Source organism: Myotis yumanensis, unplaced genomic scaffold (assembly GCF_028538775.1).
Source record: "Myotis yumanensis isolate MYYU_CA2020_CCGP unplaced genomic scaffold, mMyoYum1.0.hap1 SCAF_5, whole genome shotgun sequence".
NCBI lineage: Eukaryota > Metazoa > Chordata > Mammalia > Chiroptera > Vespertilionidae > Myotis > Myotis yumanensis.
The window spans coordinates 7,183,596-7,196,164 of NW_027223756.1; the positions used below are offsets into that span (position 1 = coordinate 7,183,596).

Below are 12,569 nucleotides of genomic sequence, written 5' to 3' on the forward strand. Positions count from 1 at the left end.
GCTTCTCATTTTCTCCATGATGACCCCTATAAAGGTGTTTTGAAATATTGAAATCCTCCCCCCACCCGCCAAAAAAAAATTTTCTGTTTGTTTGCCTTTTGTGTGTCTGTGTCCGTGTGTACATGTGTCTGTGTATGTGTGCATGTGTTTGTATGAGCACCCCTGCAACAACCTGAAGAGCCGCCTTGCACATTGAGTGTAGCTAACCTGACACTGGAGATGCTACCTGTCCCCCTGAGGAGTAACTGAACGAATGTGCTACACAGAACCTAGCACAGGGCCCCACCCTCAATGTGTGAAAAGCCCAAAGTGGCTAGTTCTGTAGGCAACACCTCCCTTCCCCTGGCTCTCTGTTTCCCCTTGCCAGTAGCACGCCTGCTCCTATCTGCTCCTCACTCCCAGCCAGGGCAGGAGGAGGGCCTCTCCTGGGGTATTAACTGGGGGCAGGGGCAGGGTGCTCAGCCTACTCCACTTTTCTTTCCTCTTGCCTTGCTTGGCCACAGGAAGAGCACACTCTATGCCCTCCACGAGGTAGAATTATAAGCAGCCAAGGGGTGGTGCAGCTGGGAGAGCCTGCCTGACTGTGGGCCACACATGAGCAAGCTCATTTGGCTCTTAGACCTAAGCCACGTTCCCATTGTCAATTTTATCAGTGACGTAGGTGATACACATTGATTTCTAGTGGCCTGACTCATGAGTCCAAGACCATTTGCCTTTGTGCAGATTCTACAAAGACCCCCTACCACCACCATGGGTAGCCACAGCCCACTAGACACTTGGCTTCATAAGAGGATGGCAGCTCTGTGTGAAGAAAAGATACCCCTTTGCCCAAGACAGGGCTCCCAGCTTGATGAAGGGATAAGCACTGGGGACCCAGTGTAAAGCCCAAGCCACATAGTTGTACACGGCAGCGCTCCTGAATCAGGGGTATAATTCACTGGGCCCTTTGGAACCCTGATAATGCTGATTTTCCTTTGTAATGAGATCATTACTAATAAAGAATTGTATCTAGAAAGTGTCACAGGCCGAAACCACCCCCCTCAAACAAGCCAGTCAGGCCTTTACTTCTAAGCATAAATTCCTAAAATAAACAAGTGTTATTTTCAGTACATTCTCATTCCTAACATTAGCTAAATATATTTTACAAAGCTGCATGTTCCAACAGAGGGCGGGACGTGCTGTGCAGCATGTACTGGGGGCATCTCGACACCATCAGCCAAGGGGCCTGGCTCTGAGGGACAGGGACTCACCTCCGCAGGTCTCCTGTATGCGTACCATGTCGCCGATCTGCAGGGAGAGCTGAGGGGCTCTGCTCCCTTGGAAGTTGTATATGGCTGTAAGATGGAAGAGAGACGCAACCTGGTGAGACCTCTAGGCACTGAGAACCTCTGTTCCTTCCTGTTCTCCCTGCCCGAGTTTATCTGATGCCCAGGCGGCCCACCTGGTCTAAACAAATCCAACCCACTGCCTACTCACAGGAGTCAGCTCGGGCCCAGCCTGGCTCCTACAGGCCTCCATTCATTACCATTCTGGTCTGAGTGACGAGGAGGGTGTTTACACCCTCGCCTGTGGCTTGACCTCTTACTGACTGCCCAGCATATGCTCAGCACATCTTCTCATCCCACTCTCACAGCAACCTTGTGAGTTCAGCTATGGAGACACCGAGGGAAAGGGCATTTCAGGGAGAGGGGACATCATGGGCAAAAGCCTTGAGGAAGGAAGACACTTGAGAGCATAAAGAAAATTACTGTAGATGGAGTATAAGAGGACCCTTCAGTCCGCAGGCCGCCCATCTACCCACTGAGCCAAACTGGCTAGGGCTACAAAAGATTCACTTGAGATCCAAAAACAAAAATAGAGTGAAAGTGAAATAATTTTTTTAAGTTCCACACGTATAATAAAAGAGAGCTGTGATGGGTGTACTAATATTAAATAAAATAATCTTTAAGTAAAAAAAATTATTGCAAGAGACACAGGAGGACATTATATATTGGCAAAAGAGCCAATATAAAAAGAAGATACAGCAATCATAAACATACACATACCTAATAATAGAACACTAGGATATATGAAGCCAACATTGGCAAAATTAAAGGAAAAAATAGGCAGTTCTACAATAGTAATTGAAGACTTCAATACTCCATTAACAATAATGGATACAACAACTAGGCATAAAAACCAATAAGAAGGACTTGACCAAGACTGTAAATAAGCAAAAATTACAGACATATACAGAGCACTCCATCTTACAATGGCAAAATACACATTCTTCTCAAGTGTATAAGGAATATTCTTCAGAATAGACCATATGTTAGGCCACAAAACAAGTCTTAAGAAATTTTCTAAAAACTGAAATTATGCAAATCACCTTTTCCAACGACAAAGGAATAAAGCTAGGAATGAATTAAACAACATACTCTTAAACAACCCAAGGATCAAAGAAGAGCTCACAAGGAAAATGAGAAAAAGTCTTGAGACAAATAAAACATGAAAACACAACCTACCAAAACTTACAGATTCAGTGAAAACAGTGATCACATCAGTGAAGAGACCTTGGAGAAGAAATGAGATCAGAACCCTCCTCAAACATAGACAAGACACATTTATAATGTTGATTCCTGTTAAATGCCCTTTCATGTTGTCATTGCATGAGCTAGGTACTACCCCCATCTTAAAGATGAGGGAACTGAGGTTCAGAGGGTTTGAGTGGATTACCTATGCTTCCCCTTCACCCGCCTGGTGGTAAATCACAAAGCCAGGACCCAAACCCAGCCCTGTGCCTTGTTCATTATCTGCACCCATTGCCTCCCCACCACACCTGGGTAGCAGGTGTTCAGGTGTTCACCAGTTCCTACTTCCCGCTTCAGTCTTGCCACATTCTCTGAGCCGCATTCTCTGACAGAAAAGGAGAAACTTGCAGGCTACTTAGTTTGAAGACCTATACTCATCAGCCCTTTCACCAAGGGACCAACTAGCCTTGTAGACATTCACAGGGATGGAAGGTCTTAATCCTGAGAGATGATAAATCTCATAAGAGCCAGTGTCTCTGGAGTCAGACAGTGATTCTTAAGCCCAATTCTGCTATTTACCAGCTCTGGCCTCACGCCCACAGCCACAGCATGTGATTGCGCAGGTTCTTCCCTGAATAAGGCCACCCATAACGGAGCGGTGGAGGCTGGCACCTAACCAGTAATCTGCTGGCCAAAGCCTGTGCCTACCCAGGTACTTTGTCCACCAGGGGAGGGGTGTCTTTTTGTAACCCACACAAAGGCACTGTATGGGCCGGTTGCAGCCTGCTTGAGCAGCATCATCACCTCCCCAAGCCTCAGTTTCCCTAACTGCAGAATGGACAAGATGTTGGTCACTACCTCACAGGGGTTCCTAGGAAACTCAGCTGAGATTAGCACACAGATAGGGCCCGACTCCATGTCTGGCCATAGTAGCTGCTCCATAAATGATAGTCACTTTCCTTTTTATTAGCATTGTAAAACCTCCTAAACAATCCACTCTTTCAGAGCTGTCTTTATGTCACCTTTAAATCTGCTTCCCTGCACTCTGCAACCAATGACCCTGTGGGTCCACACAATAAAATTAATCCTTTGTCCAAAAGAGAACCTTGACAGGGCCTGCAGGGGATTCAGAATTTTCTTCTCCTGCATAAGCATGGCCTGTTTCTTCATTCCCTCCACGCTTGGCCTGATTTCAAACCCTGTTCCCACAAAGGCTGCTGGCAATTGGAAATGCTCCAGATTGCTGGTGCCCTCTGTCTACAGACTGTCTACCCCCTGCTCCCTCTAGCCCCAGATGTATGGCTGAGGACTGAGGACGTGCCTGCCACAAAGCTGGGCAGAAACAGAGAAGCAACTGAGGTTTACAACAGAAGAAAAGCATCCATAACATGTGTTTGCTCCTGGAGTACTAGCAAATTAGGTCTGTTCATCAGATATTTGGAGGGTGGGGCAAGACTGTGCTGTTCCCTGTCTCATCCCTGGCTTTTCCTTGCAATCTTCCGAACGCTCTGTCCAGCTCTGTTAGGTGGGAAGGTCCCAATCAATCAACTTAAGAAGGTGTCTTGAACAGGTCTTGAAACTTGATATTCAACGTGCAGCTCTGTATTCATTCCAAGGACTCATACCTTCTGAAAATAAAAGTAACTGATGCTGCCCTGTAATTTATAAATGTGTTTCTGCTTGCATAAGGCCTTGTGTTCTCAAAGCTCCTTTTGGGGAAAAGTAGACATTACTGACAAAGGAAGTGGCTTTGCACACCAATACCCAATTCTGTTACGTTTTCTAAATGACTAACAGGAAACTTTGAACCAGAATGCCACTCTCTGCTGAAGCCTGATTGCTTATCTATGACCCTCCTTGAGTTGCTTCTGACCAGTGTAAGAACAGGTGACCTTCTTCCCCATTCTCTGCAGGCCTAACCCAGGGGTGGGCAAACTTTTTGACTCGAGGGCCACAATGGGTTCTTAAACTGGACCGGAGGGCCGGAACAAAAGCATGGATGGAGTGTTTGTGTGAACTAATATAAATTCAAAGTAAACATCATTACATGAAAGGGTACGGTCTTTTTTTTTTTTTAGTTTTATTCATTTCAAACGGGCCGGATCAGTTTGCCCACGGCTGGCCTAACCCCTCTCAACTTCTGAGTGAGGGATGAAAAGGGAAGAAAAACACAAGGAAGATATAGGACAGAGAATAAGTGAAAACTGTTGAAATCATAACCTGCCCCGCCCCAGCCATGCCTACCTATGGAAGACAGACAAGTGGGCAAAGGATTTCCATAGACACCCATCCCAGCTTCCCCTTTCATGCAAGGTCTCCAGCCCTGGAGAACACTGACGCTTCCCCAAGGAGGATTCCATCTGTATCCAAATGCTATGCTCAGGAACCAAGGCAGCAGTTGGTGACTGACAAGCCCACCCAGACTAAAATACATATGGCGTATGGCCAAGGATCAAAGGGTGTTTCAAGTCCTGGGTCACTGAACCCAGTGAGGACTCTCATGCTGGAAATCTTGGGTGGACAAGACAGTAGCTACTTTGAGGCAGGTGGGTCTTCCAACAATCCTGGAAATTGGATCTACTAACTAGCCACCAATTCTAGTTAACATATGGAAGCACATATGGAAGCACCCTGCTTACCAGAAGCCCAAATTGAGAGAAGTAAGAAAAAAGTAAACAACTTTGTTACATCACGTGGCTCATAGAAATGAGGGTGGGGTCTCAGTGCTCTTTGCAATGTTAGGAGAGGCACCGGGAAGGTAAACAAGTTATCTACCAGAAAGATTAGAGAGACAGAGCAGACAGAGCGATTCAGAAGTTTAGATTCTAACCTCTGTACACACTGCTTCCCCCCAAATGGTAAACAGATTTATTGAGCATGTACTGTGTACCAAGCACATGTGATTTTTCAACAGATATTCACTTCAACACCTACTGTGTGCTAGGCACTGTCCTGGTTACTGGACTTACAGTGATAGATAAGACAGACAAAATCCCTAGCATTTTTCTTGTTATGAGCTCATTTAATCTTCACAGTAACCCTGCAAAGTATTACCCTCCATATAATCTGTGAAAAACTCAGAGATTAATTGGTAGAAAGTGGATTCAAACCCAGAACAGTGTCCAAAGTCCTTGCTTCCCTGACTAGCCCATTGCTGATGTCACAAGTGTGTGTGTGTGTGTGTGTGTGTGTGTGTGTGTGTGTGTGTTAGACTTGTTCATTTCCTGTCTTCTCCAGCCTCAGTGAGGGTGGAGACTGAACCTCCCTTGTTGATATCTCAGGACCTGGTCCAGAGTAGAAGTTCTATCAGTATTTACTGAGCTTTAATAAAATACTTGTTGAGCTGAAGGGATACAAACATGAAGGGCAGATATGTCCTTTCTTCTGGATCTTTCTTGCATTTCTTGAGTTTACTTCAACAGATGCTGACCCAGCTTGGCTGCCAATTGTGACTGTAGCCACCAAGTACCCTGTGACCCTTCAGGATGGATTTGTACCTCATCTGGGGCCCTGCCATTTGCTGAAATGTTTGAAAACAAAAGCTTCAGCAAACACCAAGTAACTATATAAGAGGAACAGAACAATAATAGAGAAAAGGAATGTAATTGCCTGAAGCTCACTTCTCCAGTCCCTGAGTTGGGTTTTGGATTGTCTCCACTCCAGGGGGAAATAGAACTGGCCGGCAGGTCCACTTTGGATTCAAGGAAAGCACGTTCACTGAAATGGACAAGCAGTTGGCCTGTGTCGACAGCCTCAGCACGGAGGCAACATCCTGGTGTTGCTTCAGGTGAATGAGATGACCCAGCAGGAGTGTCAGGCAGCAAGGCCAGAGCTCAAAAGTGGTGCAAGTCAGCAGTGAATGAGCAGGAGAATCACAGCCAGAGGAAACCAAGGAGGAGGTGGTATTCCTCCATCAACCAAGAGAGGACAGAGAGAGGACAACCTTTGCTGAGCACTTTCTATGGACCAGACACTCTTCCAGGGGCTTTAGCCACAGTCACATACTTAATCCTCACCACAGTTCTTGTGGTGGGTGAAACCATGATGAGCTCCATTTTACAAATGAGAAAACTGAGGTAGTATAAGATCAAGTGAGTAGCCCAGGGCGACACAGCGAGGAATAAGCTGAGCCAGGATTTCACCCCAAGCAGGCTAGCTCTAGAGCACACTCCCTCAGCCACTGCACCATACTGCCGCTCACTAGTGGGCATGTATTTAGCAGCTGCTCTTTGCCAGGTGCTTATTGGACCCCTAATGGATCCACAAATGACCATGTGGGTTGCATATCTCTGTGCTCGGTTGTTAGTGGACCAAAGTGGCATTCCCAACCAATGAGAGGAAAGTTGGGACTCTAAAGCAGTGATTCTCAACTAGGGATAATTTTGCCTGCATCGGAACATCTGTCAATATCTAGAGGCATTTTATTTGTCACAACCTGGGAATGGGGTAATGGAAGAGCTCCTAGCATCCAGCTAGTAGAGGTCAGGGATGCTGCTAAACATCCTACAAGGGCCAGGACAGCCTATGACAAAGAATTCTCTGTCTCCCAGTGTCAATAGCGGTAGGTTGATAAGTCCCGCTCTAAAACGCCATGCTGGAATCACTATCTCCTTTCCATACCCCTATAGGCGCGCACACACACACACGCACACACACACACACACACACACACACACTTCTGCATTCACACACTCACACACTAGAGCTGAAAAAGAGTCTGATTTATCAACCCCCAGCCTTCAGTCCAGGGAGTGTCTTGCGCTCTGCTGGATCCTGCAGGTTAGAAGAGTGGGGTAAGAGGGCATGGCCCCTGCTCTCCTGAGTATTTGTGAAATCTAGGTGAAAAGACAAAGTAAACACACAAGAAACAAGAAGCTGTCTTCAAAATAAAAGGCTGAGCTGTGGGCCACAGCAGCTGTGGGCTCTCAGAGGAAAGAGATCAAGAGAGGCCTCATGAAGGAAGTGAGACTGGAGGGAGAGGGAGGGGCAGCGGGAGGGGAAGGGGAAGAAGTGGAGTGAGAGCCCAGAGGAGGAAATTAGCTTGATGCATGCCCAGTCCAGTGAGGGACAGCAGGACCATCTGAATGGAGTCCAAGGGTGAGAACCGTGGGGCTTGATGCAGTGGCCAACTACAGGGGTCTAGGTGTTTGGAAAAGAGTTCAGGAACACCCCATTGCTGTGCTGCTTTCGGGGGACCTAACCTCCTGACAGGGAAGCGGGGTGGAGGGAGGATGTGAAGGCAAGAAGGTGCAACTCCATCCATCTGAACCTTATGAGGCACCAGAAAGTGAAAAACCTCCAATCCCTGTTCCCTCTCCATCCCTTACCCTGTGCCCACTCATCCACCTGTTCACTTATCTATCCACATACCCATCTACCCGCCATCCATCCATCTATACATCAATCCATCCATTTACCTCTCCACCCACCCATCCATTCATCACCCAAACAACAACTACTAAATGACCACCTGCTTTGTGCTGGGGAAGAGCAAGAAACACAGTATTGCTGTCATGGAGTTTACATTCTACGGAGGAGTCAGATAATTATAGGCAGGGCTGGAGTGAAATATGATGGGGGTGATGGCAAGAGCCATAGGAACATGAAGCAAGAGGTACACCCATCCCTGACCTGTGAAATGGGGACATTAGTACTAACAATGGTGGTATTATTTGCTGCCTCAAGCAAAAGGAAAAAAGAAATTCATACTGGCCTGTGAGCTTCCTGAGGGCAGAGCCTATACCCTTTTCAACTCTGAGCCCCAATCCCCTGCTCAGGACCACCACTTAACACAGGCTTATTGAACTTAATTGATGTGAATAGACTATAAAAAAATTTCTTATTCTTGACAACCCTTAGCTCCAACCCTGACTCCTCTCTTTCTTTCATACCCACACCTGATCCATGAGGAAAATCCCATTTGCTCCACTTACAACACATGCATCCAGCATGTCAGCACATCTCACCTACTCCACTGCCCCCAGAATGGGCCACCGCCAACTCTTGCCTGGTTATTGTGGCAGCTGCCTTACTGGCCTCGGTGCTTCCACATTTAATTCCCCTCTACCACTTCACCATAACACTGCTAGAACAATTCTTTCAAAACAAGATAGAACATTCTACAATTCCACTCAAAACCCCAAAATGCCCCACCCCTTCCATTCAGAGGAAAAACCAGTCATTACAACATGTACCAGGCGCTACTCAGTACAATTCGTGCCCTCGGAGAACTCATTTCCCACTACTCTGCCCCTTGCTTACTCTCCTCCCACACAGCAGAGAGGGTCCCTTCTCAGGACCTTTGCATTGACTTTTTATTCTACCTGATCACTCTTTCCTGAAACAGCTTCCTTCCTGCCTCCACCAGTGAGCTAAGCAGCAAAATCCCAGTTTCCAGGGTTCAGTGGGGACCAGGTATGTTCCTCTTTGATAGCCCAACATGCCAATCACCATGTCTCAGGCCTGGCATTGCCTCCACTTAATCCAGTGCAACAAACGCCTGCTCAGCACTCTCTCTGTTCAGACCCCATGATGCAGCCTGGGGCATGTACGCAAGTCACAATTTCCACCTAGTTTAGGCTTTGACCCAAGGGATCACGTGTTGTCAGGGGACCTCTGAGAGCCCGGGAGCAGTGTCTGGGAGGGGCCTGGAAAAGAACCCACATTGTTATTCACATCCCCCTGCAGCCCCAGATTCTGTGACTGAGGCTCTAAACAATGCAGAAGCTGACAGTGTCCCAGTGGGGTCAGAAGGGCAAGGGATGACTTTCTCCAAGGAGAACTAAAAGTTGAGTAAGACAAAGCTTGCAACTCACACCCATTAAGGGGATTGGGAAGGAAGGAGAAAGTGCCTATTATAGGGAACATTTGTGGCATCTCTCCCCATATCCCTCTGGAGCTGGATGGCTATACGCATTATCATTCCCCATTTGCAGAACATTTGCTGCAAAACACAGGCTGTGGCACCCATGTGCAATTAACTATGAAATGAAAGGCCTATAAGCTTAAAAAAAAAAAAAAACCCCAGAAGTCCAAATGTCCAGAAATTAGCAGAATATTATGGGGGCTGCACTGTCTGTCTCAAAATACAGCAGCAACATAAGGATGCTGATCTCAGGAGGAAGCAGAGGTTAGCAAATACAGTCTTCAAGGCCCATACAAGCAGAAACATAATGATTGGGAGCAAGATGCCCACCAACTAATGAGGCTCCCATGAGTTTAGGGATTAGGACAATCTCCTTGTGTGGACTCAAACAGCCAGCTCAATAGGCATCCTACACAATCCCAAGTTGCTGAAGCATTGGAAAGTAGGGGTCCCAGGCACCTGAGAATTGGTGGTAGGAAGGAATTGGATTTCCAACCCAGGTATTTTTGTTGCACCAGACTAATTTCTGGGGACCAGTCCAAAGATACAGTTGGCCTCCATAGCAAAGATACATGTACTAAGATCTGTCCAAGCCTTTCCTTAGGAATTGTTGTTGTTTTTTAAATACTATATCTGTACTGATTTCAGACAGGAAAGGAAAGGGAGAGAGATAGAAACATCAGTGATGAGAGAGAATCATTGAGTGGCTGCCTTCTGCATGCTCCACACTGTGGATAGGGCCTGCAACTCGGGCATGTGCCCTGACCAGGAATCAAACTGTGCCCTCCTGGTTCATAGGTCCATGCTCAACCACTGAGCCACACCAACCAGGCTGGAACTCTTTTCCCCATTGCTCTTCAGAGGCCTTGTCAGACCATCTATTTAAGACCCCTTCCTCCTATAGTTTCATTCATGGAACAACACTCCTTTATTACAATAACACATACCACAATTTGTAATTATATGACTACCAAATTGTCCATAAAGTTCATTTTTGTCTTCCCCACAGACTACAAGCTCCAAAGGACAGGAACCAAATTAGCCTATTCTAGTTATCTGTGTCTAACATAGTGCCTAGCACATGGGAAACACCCAGCAAATATTTAAGAAATAAATGAAGAAAAATGAATGAACAAGTTAGTGAGTTAATGATGCTCTCTATCCTTCCTCCTTAAATGTTGCCTTTGACAACAAGCACAGTAGAAACAGGTCTCTCTGTCATAGAGTCCTGCCCTGATGTGCTTAGGACACATGCTTGACTTATGCCTCCTAAAAAAAAAAAATCTGTCCCCATCCATGGCTCACATTAGATGAGTAGCAAGCCTCATGACCCCACCCCATAGCCACAGCATATTGGACCCTGATCAGGGTGGGGTCTATTCTTAGATGGACAATGATCTCCAACTTGGGTGGCCTTTCTTAAAAAGGTTGAGGCAGTCAGGTTTTCTCTCTCGGCACTTTGACAAGTAAACACGGAGAAAAGATTCAGTAGTTGCCGGAGCTGCAAAGTCATGCATAGCTGGAGCAGGTGCCATGCTGGGACCATCATCATGGTATTATGAGAATATCAAAGTCAGGAAGGAGTGAAAAAATGAGGACTAGCAGGGAGAGAAAGGAGAAGGAGGCGGATGTGTTTAGGGAATGTGGGAAGCCATGGAAAGAGGCAGAGGCTTCCAGGACTCCTCAGTTCAGGTCCTTCCAGAGGCCTGCCACTCTTGTTTCCTTGACTTCTGTTTGATTTTTCCCTGACTCTCAAAATACACTACTTCCCTCCTACACACACACACACACACACACACACACACACACACACACACACACTTTTTTTTTGGTCTAACTAGTTTAGTGGATTTTATTCCTTGTAATAAGAGCTTGTGCTGCAAGAGACTTAAGCACCCATTGCCCACTCAGTATCTGCCCACCCTGGCATGGACTAGTTCTGTCAGGGTCCTGGGCTGCCGCAGAATCACCTGCATCCTGGACCAAAGGATGATCTCAGATTCATCCATATTCCCCAATCAAAATGTGGAAAAGGCTCTCCTTTGCTTTTGCAGAGCCTGTTATTATTTTGATTGTGTTCCTTCCCCTAAACAAAAGATGTGTTAGAGTCCTAACCCCCAGTACCTTAGAATGTGACCTAACTGGACATCAGGTCTTTATAGAAGTAATCAAGTCAAAAGAGGTCATTAGTGTGAGCCCTAACCCAACATTTCTGTTGCACTTACTAAAAGGAAAATTTTGGAGAGAGACATGCACACAGGGGGAACACCATGTGAATATGGAGGCAGAGATTGGGGTGATACCTCTACAAGCAAGGAATACCAAAGATTGCCAGCAAACCACTGGAAGCGAGGGGACAGGCCCTCACAGCTCTCAGAAGAACCAACAAAGACTGCCCAACACTACACACAGGTACATGACCATAACTAGAGACAACTTGCAGAGAGAAGAGGTTTCTAAACAGAACTGAAGCCCCCATACAAACCTACCTGGCAGCCCCAGCTTCAGAGCAAACAAATCTTTGTTCTACCCTCACCCATTATCTGAGAATCCCTGCCTTGAAGCCTTCTTTTACAGTCCCTAAACATCATGCCACAGACCACAGATCATCTGGTACAGACGCAACTCTTTTCCCCACTACTCGTGGCCATAAATTCCTATGTTGAAGCCCCAACCCCCAGTACCTCCAAATGTAACCATGTTTGGAGATCAGGTTTTTAAGGATATGATTAAATTAAAATGAATCTGTTAGGGTGGGGCCCTGATCCTATATGACTGGTGTCCTTCTAAGAAGAGGAAGAGACACTGAGAGGGGGCGGGGGGATATACACAGAGGCATGAGAAGGCAGCTGTCTGCAAGCCAAGGAGGCCTCGGGAGAAATCAACCTACTAGCACTTAGGTCTTAGATTGCTAGCCTTCAGAACCATGAGAAAATAACTTTTTGTTGTTTAAGCCACCTAGTCTGTGGTATTTTTGTTATGGCAGCCTGAACAAACTAATATATAATCCCCTATATCCTTCTTCCCCTCCTTCCTTAGGCACTCCTAATTTTTAGTTAGGTGTATGGCTGCCTATATTACAAACTACATTTTCTAGTTTCCCTTGCAGCTGAGTTTAGTCATGTGATTAGGTCTTAGCCAATAGGATATAAGAGAAAGTGTCAAGTGGGTCTTTGGGTAAGGGATTAAGATAG

The 12,569-nt window shown here is 46.3% G+C and overlaps 1 protein-coding gene across 2 annotated transcripts in view; it reads right to left on the bottom strand.

The window, feature by feature from the left end:
• The window catches only part of DOCK2 (dedicator of cytokinesis 2), a 372,626-nt gene that overhangs the window by 357,303 nt on the left and 2,754 nt on the right, over positions 1–12,569 (bottom strand). For both annotated transcript variants that reach the window (XM_070414430.1, XM_070414429.1), the window contains exon 2: positions 1,251–1,334. In XM_070414430.1, coding sequence (XP_070270531.1) covers positions 1,251–1,334 — 84 coding nt within the window. The remainder of the gene's footprint in view (positions 1–1,250; positions 1,335–12,569) is intronic.